General features: G+C 45.5%; 1 protein-coding gene across 2 annotated transcripts in view; it reads right to left on the reverse strand.

The window, feature by feature from the left end:
• CASTOR2 (cytosolic arginine sensor for mTORC1 subunit 2) overlaps nucleotides 1-20,662 on the reverse strand; it is a 206,807-nt gene that overhangs the window by 17,240 nt on the left and 168,905 nt on the right. For both annotated transcript variants that reach the window (XM_068268545.1, XM_068268544.1), the window contains exons 3-5: nucleotides 15,251-15,444; nucleotides 10,878-11,010; nucleotides 5,804-5,927 (exon numbers count right to left, since the gene is read on the reverse strand). In XM_068268545.1, the coding sequence (XP_068124646.1) occupies nucleotides 5,804-5,927; nucleotides 10,878-11,010; nucleotides 15,251-15,444 (451 nt within the window). The remainder of the gene's footprint in view (nucleotides 1-5,803; nucleotides 5,928-10,877; nucleotides 11,011-15,250; nucleotides 15,445-20,662) is intronic.

Below are 20,662 nucleotides of genomic sequence, written 5' to 3' on the forward strand. Positions count from 1 at the left end.
TAGTCAGACACCATGGTGGTCAGTCGTTGCTTGTGCTGGTTGGTGGTGGATGCTGTGGCGGGCACCTCTGTTCTGGGCTGCTGCACTGCATACAGGCTCTTGCTTAGGCTCTTCAGGTCTCCGGGGCGCCAGTTGCTGCTGCTGCTGCTGGTGGTTGTTGTTGTGCTGCTAGTGGCAATGGCAGGCACCTCTTGCTGGCTTGGCAGAGCAGTTACAATGGGGGTGGAAGGCTGGGGGAATGCTTCCAGTAGTCTGCGCACAAGGGCCTCCTTCAACTCCCTTGTGCGTTGCTCGGTGGTGGATGGCGTCATTAAGTCTCCCAGCTTCCCCTTCAGACGGGGATCAAGCATCAAGGTAATCCAGATGTCCTCCCTTGAACGCATCTGGATCACCCGGGGGTCCCTGCGAAGGCAGCGCAACATGTGCACAGCCATGGGAAACAAGTGGGCCCTGCCAGCAAGATCTTCCTCGTCCTCGCCATTGTCCCATAACGCATGCCTGTCCTCTTCCTGTGCCATGTCGTTGTCCTCCTCAAACCGCCATCCACGTACAACGCCTGCTGCACTCTGCTCCTCCTCCTCATTCAGGTTAGGGACCTCCAACTCTTCCACTACCTGCTGTGAGCCCTCCTCTGAGCTGGACTGTGCTGCCATCTGCTCCTGTTCTTCCAACTGCCTCAGGGCTTCATCCCCACGCTCAATTAAATTGTCCATTGCCTGCTCCAGTAGACAAACCAAGGGCACCCACTGGCACACAGAGGCCCGCTCCTCACTGACCATCTTGGTTGCCTCCAGGAAGGGACTCAGCACCAGGCATACTTGCTGCATCAGTGTCCACTGAGTGGCAGTAATCATGGGGACTTGCTGGTTGCTGGGGACACTTGGGTCTAGCATGTAGGCCCTAAGAGCCAGCCTGTGCTGACACAGCCGCTCCAACATGGCCAGAGTCGAATTCCAGCGAACTGGCATGTCGATGATCATCCGGTGTTGTGGCCTTCCATACTGCTGCTGTAAGGTGGACAAGAGTGCAGAGGCAGTGGCTGACAGGCGGAAAAAGCGTACCACCGCCCAGGCATCCTGCAGCAGCTCGCTCATCCCCTGGTAGGTGCGCAAGAAGCGCTGCACCACAAGATTGAGCACGTGGGCCAAGCAGGGGATGTGCTGGAGGTTTCCCTGCTGCACTGCTGCCACCAGGTTGGCCCCGTTATCGGCTGCCACATACCCCACTTCCAGGCCTCTGGGGGTCAGCCACCTCCGCTCCTGCTTCCTGAGGGCGGCCAGGACGTTGGTGGCCGTAAGCCTCTCCTTCCCCAGGGTCACCAATTTTAAAAGGGCTTGGCAGTGCCGAGGCTTGGCGCTGCTGCTGCCGAGGCGGGCTTGCTTTCCGGGTGCTGAGGGAGTGTCGTGACAGGACCCTTCTGCATCCCCCCTGATCCCGCGTGGTGGCACCACTAGCTGGGCTGATGCGCTCTTGTCCTCCCTCCCTTCCATCAGTGTCACCCAGTGGGCCGTAAAGGACAGGTAGCGACCTGTCCCAAATCTGCTACTCCACGAGTCCATGGTCACGTGGACCCGCTTGCCCACAGAGTAGTCCAGGGAACGGGCCACGTTTTCCACCGCAAACTTGTGGAGTGCTGGGATCGCGCTCCTGCTGAAATAGTGGCGACTGGGGACTTGCCACTCGGGGATGCCAAATTGGAGCAGCGTCCGCATGGCGCTCCCCTCCTGCACCAGGGAGTAGGGAAGCAGCTGTGATGCCATGGCCCGGGCCAGCAAGCCATTTAGTTTGCGGATCCGCCTGTGGCTTGGAGGCAGAGGCTTGGTCAGACCCTGAAAGGTGTCGCTCAGCAGGGTCTGACGACGCTGGGATGCAGGGGAGACAGAGGAGAGAGACGAACACTGGCTGCCAGCCTCAATGTCTGTGTCCTGAGCAGCCGAGGTGGAAGAGCGCTTGCGTGCTACTACTGCTGCTGCTGTGGGGGATTCACGACCCTGAGGGAGAGAGGATGCTGCTGCGCTGGTGGGCCTTCTGCTCTCAGGAACCCCTGCCAGCAGTGCCTGCTTCCTCTTAAAGTCCGCATACTCGCGGCAGTGGCGGCTTCTCAGGTGGCCCTGGAGGGATGAGGTACCCATCTTGCTCAGACTTTTCCCACGGCTCAATCTTTTGCTGCATAACCTGCACACCGCATACCTTTTGTCATCAGTACATTCCTCAAAGCAATCCCACACTGGTGACTTTAATTTACTGCGGCCCCCACTAGCAGAGGGTGCAGCGGAGCAATGTGTGGTAGTAGTTGCCGGGGGTTGCATGGTGGTGGTGCCGGCTGAAGCAGTGTCCTGTCTACTTCCTCCACGCCCACTGCTGCCGATGCCCCTGCCCCTGCCTGACATATGGCGATATCCTTGCCTAGGCTGAGGTGACTCGTCATCCTGCTCTGACCATTCTTCCACGGACTCAGCAGGCTGCACATAGTTAGGGTCCACAACGTCATCATCAGCAGCATCATCATAATCCAGCTCTTCCTCTGACTCCCCCGCCTCCTCTTCTGTCCCTACATCCCCAGACACAGACCCCTCTTCTTCATCACCAGAACTCAACAACGCTTGTGATTGTGGCCCGATCTCAATCTCTGCCACATCAGTCCCCAGTAAGTCCTGTGCTTCTTGCATCAGCAGGTTCCCAGATGCCGGACTGAGGGACAGAACGCTGTCATCCTGGGAGGGCTGCTGACCAGTGGGTGCTGGGGTGGATGTCACAACAAGCGTGGGATGTTGGCTGCTGCTGCTACTGCTTGGAGTGGTGCTCACAGTAGAGGTCTGGGAGGAAGTCATGATGTCCATGAGTACGTCAGGTTCCATTTGCTCAACCACCACACGGGGACCAGAAACTTTAAAATATTTGGACAATGGCGTCCGCTGACTCGGCCCAGGCTTTGCTGCCCCCTTTTCTGCTGCATCACGACCACGTACAGCTGGGCGTCCTCTCCCTGGACGTGGAGCAGTCCCAGAAGTGGCTGAGGCAATTGAACTCCCTTTCCTCTCACCCCGCGAAACCCTGCCAGACATGTTGCTAGTAATGAATCACTGGATGCAGTGGGCACAGTACAAGGTCACTGAAGGATGCAGTGGGCACAGCACAAGGTCACTGAAGGATGCAGTGGCCACAGTACAAGGTCACTGAAGGATGCAGTGGGCACAGCAGTGGGCACTGGATATACAACTAGGTCACTGAAGGATGCAGTGGCCACAGTACAAGGTCACTGAAGGATGCAGTGGGCACTGGATATACAACTAGGTCACTGAAGGATGCAGTGGGCACAGTACAAGGTCACTGAAGGATGCAGTGGGCACAGCAGTGGGCACTGGATATACAACTAGGTCACTGAAGGATGCAGTGGGCACACAAGGATGTCACACTGTGTAATGAGATGCTCATATGCCAGCGAGCGAGCAGTGGGCACTGGGCACGGCACAAGGTCACTGACAGAATGAATGAACAGCGCTGGCAGAGAGTGGCGGCGCTGGCGGTGTGACTGGCTGCCTGCAAATAGTACAAGTGTATAACTGTCACTGGAATATACAAGTGAACACTGCAGCTGCACTAACCTGCCTGCCTGCACTCTACACACAGATAATCCCCACTCCCACTACACTGCAGCACTGAACCTGCCTGCACAGCACTACACACAGTTAAATAATCACTAGACTCCCACACTCCCACTACACTACACTGACTACAACTAACTACAGCAATCACTCACTGACTAGCTAACTGTGTACAGTATAAGAGCAGTGTTAGCAAAAAAAAACGCTTTGTTTTTAACACAATAAATGCACTTGCTCAAACAACAATGGCCTGGAGATAATCCTCTCAGCACCACAGTCTAGTAGCAAGGACAGAGCTTTTCCATCATGGCCGCCGCTTTATATTCAGGAGGGGAGGGCATAGCTCCCCTCCTGTGATTGGTTGCTAGGGCCTGGCTGGGGCACTCTGATTGGCCTGCAATGTGTCACTTCCGCATAGTTTGACGCATTTCCGCAAACCACGACTTCAGCCCCGGGTTTCACGAGCGTGAATGCGGATTTCTGTCCGCATTCACGCGAAGCCGAAGTAGATTTTCGTGGTTGAAAATCTATTCACGGATTTTCGTGTCCGAGGCGGAATGCGTCAAAATGGTCGTGAATCCACGCGTAAGCGTGATCACGACCTGGCGGTGAGCACCACTGTTGGCATCCTCTGCTCTGCAACATAGCTAGGAGGTGGGGCCAGGAGTAATGGTCAGAAAGGCAGAATAGGAAGCAAAAAGCTCTGCTATTCCCACTGCAGCTTGATGGAGAAGTGGTTGAGCAGTTACTGCTCTAGGAGTTATCTCAGGAGGTGTTGGAGCAGTAGGGAGGGAGGGTGGGCATGACCTGAAATCCTTCCACAGCTGTAACCACTTTGCTTTTTCTTTTCTCTGACCCCCTTGTATCTGGGAACGTGCAGAGGGATTCAGTTGGAAAAAAATAGATTGCAAAATCACTTTAAATGCAGCTGCTACGAGGAGAATACTTAGCTCAGTGTTTGTTCCAGACAAAACAGAAGTTTGCCTTTTTAAAATAAAAGGTATTAAAACGACCTCATGGAACACTTTAAATACACAGGCTGGTAGTGCATGGCCCAACTACAGGGCTCATTGGGCAGACTGGAGATAAGCTAACAAGTTATATCCTGGGCTGGGAATTTGGCCTATTAAGTCTATTTCGAGCACACTAACAATCCTTTGGTAAGGATCGACTGTGGATGGGGGGGGTTGGGGGGAGGTTAGCAGGGGTTAGTTCATTCAATGTATCATATCTCAATGTTTTACACTCCCCTTGTGCGAGTATGCATGAATAAATAAAAGGTATTTGCGATTATTCAGGTTGGAGTGAGCTTTGAGGTGTCCCACAATGCATCATTGCTGAATATGCAAATCATCTTTGTTGTCCCTGATAGCTGAACATACCTCCAGAAACGCTGGAATGCAATGATGTGTCAGCTTGTTAATATTACAGAGCTAAACTAATCCAACATGCATATACACTGTTTCGGATTGGTTGATCCTCATCAGTGCGTGGCATGGATTATCGTGGCTCTGTGGGGTAGGACTTTAAATACCCCGAGTTACAGACAATCCAGCAAGCTCATGGAGTTTTATTCCAGGCAAGTGACTCAAAGTCAGGACTCCTAATCTGCATACATGTTCTAGCAGGCATACATTATAACATCGTAACTATACATTATAACAGCATCCGCCTTACACACGGGGAATAAAAACCCTTTTATCCTTAAAGACAGCCTCCACATTCACTCATACAAGGGTTATTTTTTAACTCTTACACATAATCTGGCTGGATAGTGTAATGGTTAAGGGCTCTACCTCAGGAGACCAGGGTTCGAATCTCGGCTCTGCCTGATCAGTAAACCAGCACCTATTCAGTAGGAGACCATGGGCTAGACTCCCCAACACTGCTACTTCCTATAGAGCGCGTCCTAGTGGCTGCAGCTCTGGCGCTTTGAGTCCGCCAGGAAAAAAGCGCGATATAAATGTTCTGTGTTTGTTTGATAATCCAAATGTAGTTAGGAAACATAACTATTATTTTCTCTATGCTAGAATATTAAGCAATTACAATTACACAAAAAGTTGGATAAGCTCAACCTTGTATTTTAGTGCATTTACTCCAAATATTTTCACCTCAGTGATGTGGTACTATGATAACAATTCAAACAAAATAATAAAGAAAAGAGGTAACATGGTTAAGTGTGTCGTATGTGTGCTTACCCATTGGAGTAAAACATAACATCCATTAGGAGTGTAGTCACAGTTGGAAGTGTATAAGGGTCCAGGCTGGTAACACAGAACATATTACTGGGACTGGAAAGTGGATGAATGACCGGCCTCTGAACTGGAAGAAGAAAAGCATACTATTGTTATGGTGAATGCGTTTCTCAGACTTAATAGTAGTGCCTTCTGTGATTAATATGCAGATCCACCACACCTGGTAAAAAGTAAAGGGTATCTCTAGCCAGGAAATAAGACCGTATTGCTTACCATATACAAAGGCTGAAATCCAATAGCCCGTTATTAACCGGTTTTGAAATGTGATGCACAAATTGATGCATAGGTGTTCTGATTTGTAATACTGTGCAAAAATTTACAGAGGCGCCAGCAGAATAAAATATGATCAATTTTAAAACAACAATAAAATCCGGGGGGTAAGGGTGGACTTACCTCCCTCGGAACCAAAAACACAACCACTGTAGAAAGTGTAGATAAAATTTAATCTGTACTCCAGAATAACAATTGCAACGCGTTTCGCGGGTCTCAAGCCCGCTTCCTCAGGCAAAACACAAAAAACGGGAGCAGCTCAGAAGTTGTGCACACAGAGGCGCTGCGCTGTGTGTGCACAACTTCTGAGCTGCTCCCGTTTTTTGTGTTTTGCCTGAGGAAGCGGGCTTGAGACCCGCGAAACGCGTTGCAATTGTTATTCTGGAGTACAGATTAAATTTTATCTACACTTTCTACAGTGGTTGTGTTTTTGGTTCCGAGGGAGGTAAGTCCACCCTTACCCCCCGGATTTTATTGTTGTTTTAAAATTGATCATATTTTATTCTGCTGGCGCCTCTGTAAATTTTTGCATACGATTATCCACCTGGTGGATGGGTGCAAACACCCTTTCTTTTCTACCACAGAGAGCGACTTCTTAGCCTGAGTGGGGACAGGCCTAATATCCCCATCCGCACTATAAGTGGTTGCCTGATATCCGGCAACCCATGTTTGTGAGTATATCTCTGATTACATATTACATATTATTCCAATTATCTCAGTAATACACTATTGGGGGCTCCCGGTTTTGTCTTTGTGTTTTACCCTGATTTGTAATACTGGTGGGTGGAGGCACCCAAAATAATAAAAAATAAAGAAAAACAGATTAAAAAGGAGAGGCAGTAATTGGCTTACCTCTCCTGTAGACAAAGTAGCCAATACAGTTCAAAGTGACTTCACAAAGTTAGGGCTCGTTTCCACTAGAGCGAATCTGCATGCGTTTCCTGCATGCAGATTTGCTCAAACAATACTAGTGGATGGCGCCGTTTCCACTTGTCAGGAATTCTGTGCGGCTCGCTCTGCAGAAAAAATCTGCACAGCAGAGCTGTCAGAATTCGCACGCCGCACACCCGTACGCGAATCGTCGGTCATGTAACTAAATAGGAAAACCGCAAGCACTTGAGTCTTGCGGTTTTCCCGGCGTTTCCGCGCGCGATTTCGTTAAAAAACCCATGTCAATGCTTGCCGGCATTGACATGGTTAAAATCGCGAACGATTCCGCGTGAAAATCCGCATGAAAACGTCAACGAATCCGCAACTGTATGCAGATTCGTTGACGCGTTTTCCGCGAGCAAATCGCACTGCACAAGTGGAAACGTACCCTTAATTCCTACCTAATCAGGAATGCGACCAGTGAGGACCCTCCCAATCCCAAGCAGTGGTGGGTATTCCTCTGCAGGCCTTTTGGTGGTTGCACTTGTCTGGCAACCAAAAAAGTGTGAGCAATTTTCCCTATTCTGAAATCCTCCTATACAGCGACATGGCTCCTGGTGTGTGTTACCTGTGTCGGTTTAGGCCTTGGATTCTCCAGGTCCGCCCACCCTCCAGTCTTCTGATTTGTGCTTCTGTAGACCTTGAGCTTCAGTAACACATTTCAAGAATTACCCTTGCCTGATAAAGTCGGGTGACCCACAAAATGTGTTTTGTATGACGTTTCAAATAATTCCTTTTTTTATACTATCTTTAGTTGATAAATTGAAGGTAACTAAACTTATTAGATTTTAACAGTTTTTTTGTTTTAGGTGCCTCCTTCGTTGCATATACATGTGATAGCTATACTTTTTGTAGGTTTAATCAGCATTATAGATGGTCAGTGAAATGCAAATAATTCTGACTTGTGTACAAATTTATTGCAAATTGTATGCAGCTTGGAAGTGGGCCAATCAAGAGCACTTCCTGGTGAATATGCCCCAATTCCAACCTCTTAGGCCTCGTTCACATCTAGCTAGCGCAGATGGCTGTGCGATCCGAACGTAACGCATACGAACGCACGCCATCTGCGCTGCTGCCCGCTGCTGATCCCATCCATTGACAGTGATGGGATCAGCTCTGCGCTTCCGGGCAAAATGCATGCAGCAGTACGCAAGCGCTTACCAGCGCATCGTACTGCTGCGCAGCGCAGGAGATGTGTATGGTAGAAGGGCAGTCTATGCCCTTCTGCGGTTCCGGCGGTACGCAGGGTGTCAGCGTTACGCAGCAGCGCTTAAAAGCGCCCTAGATGTGAACGAGGCCACCCAGTCGCAGCTACAAAGGAATTATCTTGTTTGATTTAAGTGCACTGCTTTTGATCTCAGCCAACAGAACTCCCTGCGCTGTAAATTCTTGGAAGGCTTTGATGTCTTTCTGCTAGCAGAGGATATAGAAACTGAAAGCAGAAGTCTTGTTATTGTCTCCCACCACCCCCTAGTGACAAGTGGCCATAAATACAAATTACAGCAGCACCAATAGCAAAAAATTGTGAAAAAAAAAAAGTGCTAAAATAGATTGGCCTGGAACACTTGCAAGCCTTTAAATAAATTTGATGCTAAAGAGTTAAATTTGCTTGCAAGCCAGAATTATTTGCATCTTACTTACCATCTTTAAGTTAAAACAGGATCCGCACTCTTATGGAAGAATAATCATCCACTTTTATTAAGGCAAAATAGCACAACCACTATAATGGCTTTCATGTTTTGGACCACATGTCCTTATTCATAGACCATTGGCCATCTTTAATCAGTATTACAGTCATTCTTTGTAGTTGAACCACCTGGGATATCTGACTGGAGTAGGGGAACTATCCCCACCTATTGTTGCAATGCCCACCTATTGTTGAAATGATTGCCTTTGGGGTATCCCAATTTGTGTCCATCATAAATCTCCCCTTTATCCAGTTTATATATGGTTAATATTATGTCTGTCACTTTTTTTTACCCCTTCGCCTTTATGAAGGAACTCCGTTGATATTGCTCTGTAGAGACAGTGGACTTCTCTCATAATATTTACATGCACGATTATGTTCATCTCTTTACTCGTGGTTTTACCTGACCTTTATCTATGATAATTTCAAAAGATGAGAAGAAATTGGACTTCTTGAAAACATACTCTCTTCAAGCCTGTTTGAAAGCATTACTATCAACAGAAATGACTAAAAAAAATCTCAAGCTTCTTGTTTAGTAGTCTTCCCATCTTTGCTCTCCTCAGATGCTGCACAAATAGCTCGCCTGTGTTTTCATCAGATCACATGCACTGCTTCAGTCTCTTCACATTTTCTGAACCCAGCTTTTCTATTTATTCACCTCTTCTCTGACACTTCCAAGTGTTACTTCAGAAATCAAATACTTCAAAATTTCAGTAGCTCTCTCTGCCCAAGCTCTTTCATCCACCTCCTGACTAAAATTCCAGTGGTTCCCTCAAGGCCTGTGCTCTCCATAACATTATCAACTTGTTACATTTTTACATTTTCTCAAGGCAGCAACTGCATTTTTATACCCATTTCTTAATACATTTGGTACCCTTCAGATGGAACCTTCAGCAGACATAAACTGTCCTAATCAGTACCAAGCAGATGCTATCATTTATCAGGTGGCAGGGCGAGCAGTGGAGCAGTATGCATTTGCAGTACAAGAGGCTGTAGAAGCCTTGGAGGGATCAATAAATTCCTATGAAATTCTTAGAGTCTGCACTACAAAGTGGTTAACTTACTGATAGTCCTTAAAGCGGACCAAATGCTTGCACAGCACACTATAAAAAGTTGCCAAGAAATTCACTGCTGTGTGTTCTGAATATATTTAGGGAGATCAGCCCAATTACCTCTTATCAGCAAGCCTTATTCAGGGCTGTGAGTTGTGCTTCTCTGTGATGAGTAAAAACTGAAGCGCAACCCTTTCTGTGCTCATAGGAATGTGCAAGAAGGTAACATTTCATATTTTTCCCCCTAAAGGTTATCTTGCAGTGGCTTATCTTTAAAAACAGAGAGGAAGTTTAGTTCCACTTTATCAGGGCTGCCAACAGGGGTGGGGTGCAAATTGTAGGGGTTAGGGTGTACTGTTTAATGGGGCCCAGTGTAAATCCTGATTGTCTGGGGCCCAGGCCAATACAGACAATATGCTCGCCCAAGGGCAATGAATCTGGATAAACGCTAGTCTAGACTCAGCAGGGAGAACCCGCCTGGCCACCTACACCAACTTCAGACTACCATGTGTAAATGGTTAATCTGCCAGTAAATTAGTGTTTAATTGCAGTGCTGGCTTGTTGAGCAGCTTTGGTAAACTCATCTAAAAGCAGTAATAACAGCACAGCAAGCTTGCTTGTGGGGGTTTAGCCAGGCTCCCTGTTAATACGCTACAAAGAAATGTGACAAACCCACAGATCTGGGTTACTTCACATGAGAGGCATGAGGTAGAACATGCTGTCATTTGACAAATCATGTATTGCTTATAAGTTCATTTGAAATAACTAGTGCAAATCCTAGAAGGGGACTTGACAGGTTTTACTGCCTTTTGCTTCTTTTGAGTTTTTTGGGACTGGGTAGAAAAAGTAATGTGCCTAAAATTATGCCTGCATCTTCTTTCTCATCTGCTTCCATCCCTAGTCAGGTGACAGGACAACTAACCTACAATGAAAGCAGCTTACTGAGTGAGGAAAGGCTGGCACAATCTATGACTCAAGCCAAAATCCCACTCCACAAACCGTTAAACACAGGTCATCTCAAAGTTTGTATTTAAAGTACTGTATTATAATAGGTTTTATATTTGTGTTAGGCTCTTACCAAGCTTGGGCTTCACAAATCCATTTGTTACTCCAAGGTTATCCGCAGCAACCGTCTCTCCATTCACCACCTGCAATATTGTAAATTCTGCAGCCAGCGTGTGCATTACAAATGGCAGATCCCTCTCGCGTACCTGCAATGTCGAAGGCATAAAGTAATCAAGAAAATCTAAACAACATTAAATTATTAAAACTACTACTACTGGATTATTTGCAGTATAAGAAATATGCTTTGTAGAGAGCAACAGGTATAGACCTGCGGAAATGGAAGATACTTGGGGAAAAAAAAAACACACAACATTTCTACTGAATATTTAGTAGGAAAATATTGTTAGCAGTTTCTTTGGGAAAGTGAGATGTGTGGGGGTGTTCGAACACCCTGTAGAAAAGGCACAGGAAACAAAAACGGGAGCCCAGTATGCGTCAGTTATAGGTGTTGTGGAACAAATGAAAGTAAAAAAACTACTCACAAAGGAGGGTTGCATGGGGCAACCGACCACAGGAAGCAGGTGGAGATCAACAAACCCGACTCCACTCGGGGTGGTCCACGGTGGACCTCGATTTGGTCGCGCTCGATGAAAAAGAGGACAGAGGTCTACCCTGGTAGGCACCACTGGTGTTCTGTCACCACCCCTCGGACAAGGATTGTACGGGGGTATATACTATGCACATAAGGGGGAAGAGGTGCCCATGTTGGATAAAAGCTTCTAAAAAAAAAGTTTAAAAGCTAAAAAGTAAAGAGGTGCCTTACCTCAATGACAAAATCCTTGTAAATTTACAAAAGATATTTAGCACAGCTTCGCGGGTCTGAGCCCGCTTCCTCACGCCAATAAGAGTGCCAAATGAGTGCCCCACGGTGATCGGTATTTGTCATTTGGCACTCTTATTGGCCTGAGGAAGTGGGCTCAGACCCGCAAAACGCGTTGCCTGTGCTAAATAAAAAGCTTTTGTAAATTTACAAGGATTTCGTCATGGAGGTAAGACACCTCATTACTTTTTCTCTTTTAAACTGTTTTTAGAAGCTTTTATCCAACCTGGGCGCCTCTACCCCGTTATGTGTCTTTGGGAAAGTATTTCAGTCATGCATTATGTGCAGCACACCAAACAATAGGTTAGGGTATTTCTTTCTACACATTACACTTGCCTATATAGATTTGCTAATACACTCTCCACCCACAATAGCTGCATCCTTTCTCTTAAATAGGGTATCATTCATAAAGAGGCTGTCGGTAGTGCGGGAAAACACCGTTCTTCTCCGCAACCGGTAATTAAGACTTCTGGGTGGGCATTTATAAAGAAGTTGCCTGTTGCGATACAAGTGCGGAGGTTTTCTGGAGGAAGCTGGCGGTAGCGTGGCGGAAGACATGCAGAAACATAAAAGCTGCCCGATTCCCTCCGTGAGCTCCTCTGCCTGATGCTGCTTGGGAGGTCCGTCCCATTCATTTACATGCAATCCGCCCGCCTATCGCTACTGTCGAGCAAGCGGTATTTTCCTTTCAGATACCGCTTGCTCTAATGTTTATGAATGGATGTGTTTGTTACTTTTTCTAGATTAATCTAGAAAAACTCCGCACAAGGCGGAAATGTATCGCTCTGCACGGGAATGTCATTTTTTCATGCGAAAAGAGCCTTTATGAATGCTGACTTTGCCGAGTGGTTGGTAAAGTCAGCTGTTTTTAGCATTTCCGCATGCGGAAATGCTTTATGAATGATACCCATTGCGCTGTGCTGACAGGTTTTCACAATTACATAGGTGTAATTATTGGAGGAACAATAATTGTCATTTTAACATGCATTATCATTGCAAATCTTTAGGTCACCCTGCTTGTAGCTCTGTCCAGGATGACAGTAATGCTGACCTAAAGGGAACCAGCATTAACAACCTTCACAAACAGGCCCAAAAAGTATAATAATAGGACCGTTCCCTGCACTGCAGGTCCTCAGCTTTTTTTTTTATTCTTACCAAAGTTATTTTCCTTGTTAATGCATGAGCTCATGTAATCACTACAGTATGTGTTCATGTCAGAAGTCCTATCATACGCTGTAAACTGATTAGTTTATCTGCTTCTGCTTAAGGTAGCCATACACTGGTCGATTTGCCATCAGATCGACCAACAGATCCCTCTCTGATTGAATCTGATCAGAGAGGGATCGTATGGCTGCCTTTACTGCAAACAGATTGTGAATCGATTTCAGCATGAAACCGATCACAATCTTTGAAGCTGTCCCCCCTGCATACATTACCTGCTCAGGCCGGCGCGACTCCCCCGTTCTCCGCTGTCCTCTTCTCCGCGCTGGTCTCCAGTCCGACTGGGGCGCTCTACTGTTTAAACTTCCTGCCGGGACAGGAAGTTCAGTGAAGCCAAGCCAGCCGGACCCGGAGACCAGCGCGGAGAAGACGACAGCGGAGACCAGGGAAGTCGCGCTGGACGGAGCAGGTAATTTATTGCAGCTAGCGTCGGTCGTTGGCCATTCAAACGCCGCTATCGACGCACTCCCGACCCGCCGGCGATCAAGCAAAATCTTCTGAACGGATGGATCAACCAGAACGATTGATTTCGCACGGTAATCGATCGTTATGTCAGCGTTTGCGCAACGATTTCACAGCAGATTCTATCACAGTGATCGAATCTGCTGTATATCGGCTGGAAAATCGTTGGGTGTATGGGCCCCTTTAGGTGTACTAAATATACCAGTGTTTTCTCTCTGTTCCATTCATTGCTTCAACTCAGCTGCTACATAGTGCTCATCAGATCACATCTTATCTTGCCACCTCTACTGTTGTCTAGAAATATTTTGTGAAGGGGAATGTTGCCATCTCTTATCTGGCCTATGGATCATGGAGGTGCCAAACACAAAAGCACTATGAGACAGTAAGTCCGATATTGCCTGAGGAGCGGGTTTTTACCTGTGATACCAGATATACAAGTGTGGCCTATTCCAATAAAAATGTTAGTATTGACCGTAATTGTCGATTTGTGTGATTGGGTGTTATGTCCACCACTACCTCCTACTTTTAAACTGATTTTAGTGTATTTTATTCTTCTTAGCTCCTCCTCTACAATTTCTGCTCCTATCAGGTCTATGACTTGTCATTTCTTTTTCAACAGTGATATCTGGCAGATTGCATTGCCTGCCCTTATCTCTTTCATTACGTCTTACATTTGTACAAAAAGCCCAGTGTTCTTGTGCAGTCCTGATCACATAGGCCATGCTAATGTTCATCTTTGTAAACAGTGTAGTAGAGGTGTTTATTAGATGCTTGTCTCATCTTGGAAGGAATGCATCATTTCATGCCCCTCTAGATTGTAAGGGACCTCCTCTATTGAAGCCTCCACTATGTATGGGGAGGCTTGAATGGCCCAGTAAAGATGCACTCCGTCATTAAAATTGCCTGGCTCCTGGAATTTTTTAAAATGAACATCGCAAGCAATTTTTAATGGGGGGGGGGAGGAATTCCTATCTTACCATCTACGTCTGTAGGATAGTAGCAGAAATATTCTGCAAAACACCCGTAATAGCAGAAGCTTCAGCTTTGATGGACCAGTAACAAGGGAGGTTTCAAATTTGGATTCCCAGTAACCCTCTGAGGATCCTAGGGAAATCCATCGATGCTCTCCTCCCACACCAGCACTAAGAACAGCAAAAAATGAGGAAAAGCCTATGAGCTTTCTCATTGGATGGCCACAAATAGCACCAGCATTAGCTAGTGGGAAACTGGTGCTTCTACTATTGGAGAATCTGATGAATTGGATGACCGGTGTGTGCGCTGCTGCTGTGCCTGTGACCAGCACCGACTCCCAGGACATTTATACAGTGCCCCGGTACACCACACAGGAGCCACCAAAGCTGTACTGTGCTGGCATAATTAGGACAGTTAGGGGGGGAGGTCATCCAAACACCCCAATGACCAGCATGAATTCAAATAATAGACATGCAGTTGTACAAAAAGAATTAAATGTAGCTGATCACTAGTTTCTTTGGGAAATCTCACCTGTGGATGTTTATCCATCACCCACAAAAAATGATCATTGCTCGATATACCCGGGACCTGTTGCTAGGCAAGGATTACCTTTATTAGCTTTGGCCATAGATATGATTGCTTGCCATATGCCCTCGCAATAAAATGACAGTAAGAGGTGAAGTGACCATCCAAGATCTCTGCTAAAATGTCTATGCCATAAAACACAAGTATGTTATAAAAAGCACTAAATTCCTTTACAGATCAGATTCTCCAGCTATGGAAATGAACTAGCAAATATTACATAAATAACATTACTCTCACAGTGATTTTGGTACTGGTATATAATCTACCTGTATAGGTACACATCTAGAGATATGTATTTAATAGAACAGATTTTCAAAACGACTTACCAATATAAAATCAGTTTGATAGGTGGATAGCATAAACACAGAGATGTTCTGGTCTGCCAAAGGTGCAATAACCGATTTGGCAATTTTTGTGACTCCAATTGGTTGAGAGCTTGACGAGCTTCCACCTCCAGAGACTACATTAAGAGCTAGCCATGTTGCATCAGCCACACTCAAATGTTCCGAGGACGGGAGTTCTGAAAAGAAAATGTAATGTATTTAAATATACCATACAAGTAAAGATCAAACTTTATTGTACTTTATACAATATAATTCACTGTTCTGCAAGTGTTTCCATTCAGTGAGTACAAATCTTTACCAACAGCAGTTGCAACTGCAGGTGGTAAACAACTATAAAATGGTAGATACACATCTAAGCTAACACTGTACTGCCACTTTTGGCAGTACAACTAACATATTTCATTGATTGATAAACAGCTTCCGTTCACACATTATTTCTGCCAAGGAGCCCAAAGCTCACAAACTTGGTCTTTGAGTGACTGTGTGTGAAAATTTATACTGCAGCCATTCTTACACTGTTAATGGCAGGGTTTTTAAACTTGGCACAGTTGGTCACTGGGTGACTGGAATTAATATTCAGGAAAGCGGGTGGAGCCTACATAAAAAAAAAATTCACCAATTGATTTACAAGGGGAATATTCAAATCGTTGCCATTCTTACACTGTTAAGGCAGAGACCTCAAACCTGGTACAGTTGGTCAAATTCAGAAGTGGAGCCAGAGCCACAAACAGCCATTTAGAAAAGCGGGTGGAGCCCGCAACAGCTGATCAAAATTCACAGATTGATTTTCAAGGGTAATATTTAAATTGCTGCCGTTCTTACCCTAAAACCTTCAACTAAAACCTTAAACTTGCTATTGTTAATTATTGGGTGACCGGAGTTCAAATTCAGAAAAGGGGCAGAGCCACAAACCGCCAACCAGATTTGTTTGCTTGATTTCAATGGGAAAATTTAAACTGCATCCATTCTCACATTACCCATGCCAAGGATCCCAAAGCTCACAAACTTGGTCATTGAGTGGCCGTTTGTCAAGGTTAGAAAAAGTAGCTGGACACAACAACCACCAAATACATTCCCAAGCAATACGTGTGTGTGTGTGTGTGTGTGTGTGTGTGTGTGTGTGTGTGTGTGTGTGTGTGTGTGTGTGTGTGTGTGTGTGTGTGTGTGTGTGTGTGTGTGTGTGTGTGTGTGTGTGTGTGTGTGTGTGTGTGTGTGTGTGTGTGTGTGTGTGTGTGTGTGTGTGTGTGTGTGTGTGTGTCATGCGGAAGCTCATACGATTGTGCCTAGTGTGCTCCTTCCCTCAGAGTTCCCAGCTAAACATAACAAAATACAATACACAAGATAAAAAAAACCAAATATAAACATATCGACAATTCAAATGTTCAAACTAAAAAAAAAAAAAAACTCAGTGCTGAATTAGTAAGAAATGTGTTTGTAAAATGAATATATCGGGTTAGCTGAGTTATTAAAATGAACACAATGAGAGTTCAGCTGGGTTTGCAAGTTTAATAATACTTTATTCTCAGATCCATTAAACAATACTTGCCAAGTAAGGCTGCAGAAAAATAATTTCCAAGAATTTCCACTCCCAAAAAAAAAAAAAAAAAAAAAAAAAGTACTTGAGCGCTCTCCAAAAAACAAGTTATTAAAAATATACATCTTGACCTTTAGATACGCCGTTTCAGCACACTTATCTTTGATAAAGTTCAGGAAATTGCTTGGGTACACTGCATCCCACATGTTCTTTCTAGAGAAAATGATTTAGTTGCTAGGCAGAGATGTTCACTCTTAGTTTAAGCGTTGTATTTACCATGGTCAACTAGGTACAACACGATGACAATTCAGAAAGGGCTAATTAAGTAGTGGTGAGGATTCATAAACATCAAAGAATTCCTCTTATGCCAAATCCAAGTGAGTAACTCTCTGCAGTTACAGAAATAATAATTTAACATGAACAATGCTTGCAATGATGACTACATATTTCCATTCTCCACTACACATGACTTTCAAGCACCGATATACTCAAGCAATACATAAGCTGAAAAACAAATACGAGAAAGAACTTGAGTCACAAAGGATATCTCCTTCAGTTAAAGCTCTCCACCTGCCCTGTGGCCATACACTGGTCGATTTGCCATCAGATTCGACCAAAAGACAGATCCCTCTCTGATCAGAGAGGGATCGTATGGCCGCCTTACTGCAAACAGATTGTGAATCGATTTCAGCCTGAAACCGATCACAATCTGTGGAGCTGCCGCTGTTGCCGCCCCCCCCCCCCCCCCCCCGCATACATTACCTGTTCCGGTCTGCGCGAGTCCCATGGTCCACCGCTGTCTTCTCCGCCTGGTCCCGGCATCTTCTCCGCATCGGCTCCCGGCTGGCATCCGCGCATAACTTTCTGTCACTCCATTGACAGCGGAAGTTCAAATAGAGCGCCCTCTATTTGTACTTCCGCTGTCACTGCAGTGACACAGGAAGTTATGCCAGATGCCGGGATGCGGAAGCTGATGCGGAGAAGATGCCAGCCGGGAGGTGACAGCGGGCACTCACGCCGGCGGAGCAGGTAATGTATACCTGCTGTATTGCGTCGGTCGTCGGGCATTCGAACACCGCTATCGACGCACTCCTGACCCGCCAGCGACCGAGAAAAATCTTCTGCACGGATGGATCGATGGGAACGATGGATTTCGGACGAAAATCCATCGTTCTGTTAGCAGTGTGTGCGGCGATTTCACGGCTGTTTCGATCACTGTGATCGAAACGGCCTTATTTCGGCGGGAAAATTGTTAGGTGTATGGGCCCCTTAGGCCATTACTGTGGAACACAAATGTGAGTATTATTATTCAAGTCATCTTAACCCCTGGGTCAGAAACTTGCTACACTATTGGCTCTTGGTTTCCTCCTTCCTCCAGCAATTTCTACTGCTTTTATCAATGTGGCTATGTCATACAGTTCAATTCCAACATGGCCAATAAAAACAATAACTTGAAATCATCATTTTAAGGTGGGATACCTCCACTAAGTGCAGTACAAGCCTTGCTTTAAATTCAATACTGCTAGCCCCACGTGCCCATTTCAGTACAAACCAATCAATTTAGGCAAACAACTAATTTTTCCAATAGCATTTTTGATTGATAAGATGCAACGGATTGCTCTCCATTGCAGCAAAAGACTTCATTCAGATTTAATCAAAATAATCAAATCTGCTGAAATTATATTATTGGATAATCTATGGCCACCTTTACTTCTACCAACCCTATTCAGTAACCACACAAACACTGTGGTTGCAGAAGCTCAGACAAGTGCATGAGTCAAGCTGCTATCTTATGTTGGGAATACACCATGCAATTTTCCATCAGATAGATGGGTTGATAGATAATTTCCAACTAGTCTGATCTGATTTTAGATGGTTTTCTGATTGATCAGTATAGAAGAATTGATCAGAAAAATGATCAAAATCAGATCAAGTCTGTCGGTAATGATCTATCGACCCATCTATCTGACGGGAAATAGCAGGGTGTATTCCCAGCATAATCCCAAAGGAACTTCCTGTGTCTCTAATACTTTTAGCGACAGCCCCTGAACAAGCATGCAGATCAGGTGCTCTGACTGAAGTCAGACTGGATTAGCTGCATGCTTGTTTCAGGTGTGTGATTTGGCCACTACTGCAGCCAAAGAGTTCAGCAGGACTGCCAGGCAACTGGTATTGTTTAAAAGGAAACGTTCAAATCCCTCTCAGTTTAGGTTCCCTTTAAGCTTAGTACACACGGACAAACTTGCAGCCTGATTATTATCTGACTTTAGTCTGTTGGACGATAATCAAGCATGTGTACGCATGCAAACAACTTGACGAGCAACTGATAACAGGCAATTTGCCCGATCCAACGGTCAGATCTATGTTGGTCTGATATCATGCAGTTGGTGCATGTGTACAAGTTGTTTGAAAGACTTGTACTTGTTTTGAATGTGTAGTCCGTCATTCCTCTTGCGTGCGCAGCATGTTAATTGAGTTGGTTGTAGGCGTGTGGACATACAGGTCGTGTGGTTCGTAATGGTTGTGTGGTTGTATGCATGTTGGATGTGTGTATGAGCCTTTACAGATATCCTTATGTCTAGCTCAGTGTAATGGTTGTGTGGTTGTATGCATGTTGGATGTGTGTATGAGCCTTTACAGATATCCTTATGTCTAGCTCAGTATCTCTTGAGTTTTCTGCAGACAGCATTAGTAGAGTGCTATAGGAGAAAGAGAAATGAATTGGATGGGCTAGAGGACCTTATCCAATTGCTACAGTATTAGCCAATAAACTGGCTGGCCCATCATTTGGAATGTACACAGCTAGGCACAGAAAAGCCCACAGAGAGGTTAGATCTTGTATGAATGTCTGACCACTATTTGGTTTCTACTGGCATAGTGAAAGCTTACCATTGCTAGAAAAGCACCTTGTAGGTCATAGTTCAGTCTCTGTGTTGCCATCGTCATTTAGTGACCCCATTTTCCACATCACTGTTCTGTTCCTTATTTACAGCACAGAGCAGGTACATTTATACATGTATGTACATCATAGATTGTTTTTGCCTCATTCCATTTGGACTAGTTTGACTTGTTTGGCCACCTATCTGTAATATGGCAGGTTGGCCCAAATATCAGATGCAGCTCTCTATAACAGGAGGTGTTCTCTGGACTGTGGAGGATGTCACAGAGCCTCTCACTGCACAGCTGTAACAACAGAGTTTCAGCTCTGAACGGCACATCAGCTTGCTTGTGTGATTTCTAATCTCTTTATTTTATTTCCATTAATGACATCTGTCAGCAGATTTTTGTATGACTTATTTCTGTCAGATGCAGCTGTGTAGACTGGTAAAATGTTGTGTATTGTTATTGGAAATGTCTTGCTTTTTTGTACATTTTTTAAATTTAAAATACCGGTACATCCTTCCGATACTTAAAGAGTAACTGTCAGGCTGCAGAAGCTAATTTAAACCTCTATTCTCCTGTGTTAAACAGTTTAGAAGGAAGCCCAAAAGCCATTAGTGAAGATTAAAATCTCAGTTACCTTTGATGTGTGCTTATCAGCAAACTGTTAGACCTAAGCAGGACGCAAGCCGCATACTATACTGCAAAGCATTCTGGGGCCCTCCCCTCGGCTGCTAATGAGACGTTACAGCAGCTTGTAATCAGTCCAGCACGTAGCACTGATAAATCTCCTGGCAGAGTACACTGCAGGAGTCAGCTATTGTTCCTAGCCACATGGCTCATTAATATTCACTGCACACTGTTATTTAGTACCAGCTTTTCTGTGATCAGGAAGCAGGCAGGACATGACGACACATTTGACAGAAAAACATGGAGCCTGCCATGAGCTGTCAGGAGCATCTATCTCTGCATATACTATA

This window comes from Hyperolius riggenbachi, chromosome 2 (genome assembly GCF_040937935.1).
Source record: "Hyperolius riggenbachi isolate aHypRig1 chromosome 2, aHypRig1.pri, whole genome shotgun sequence".
Taxonomy (NCBI): domain Eukaryota; kingdom Metazoa; phylum Chordata; class Amphibia; order Anura; family Hyperoliidae; genus Hyperolius; species Hyperolius riggenbachi.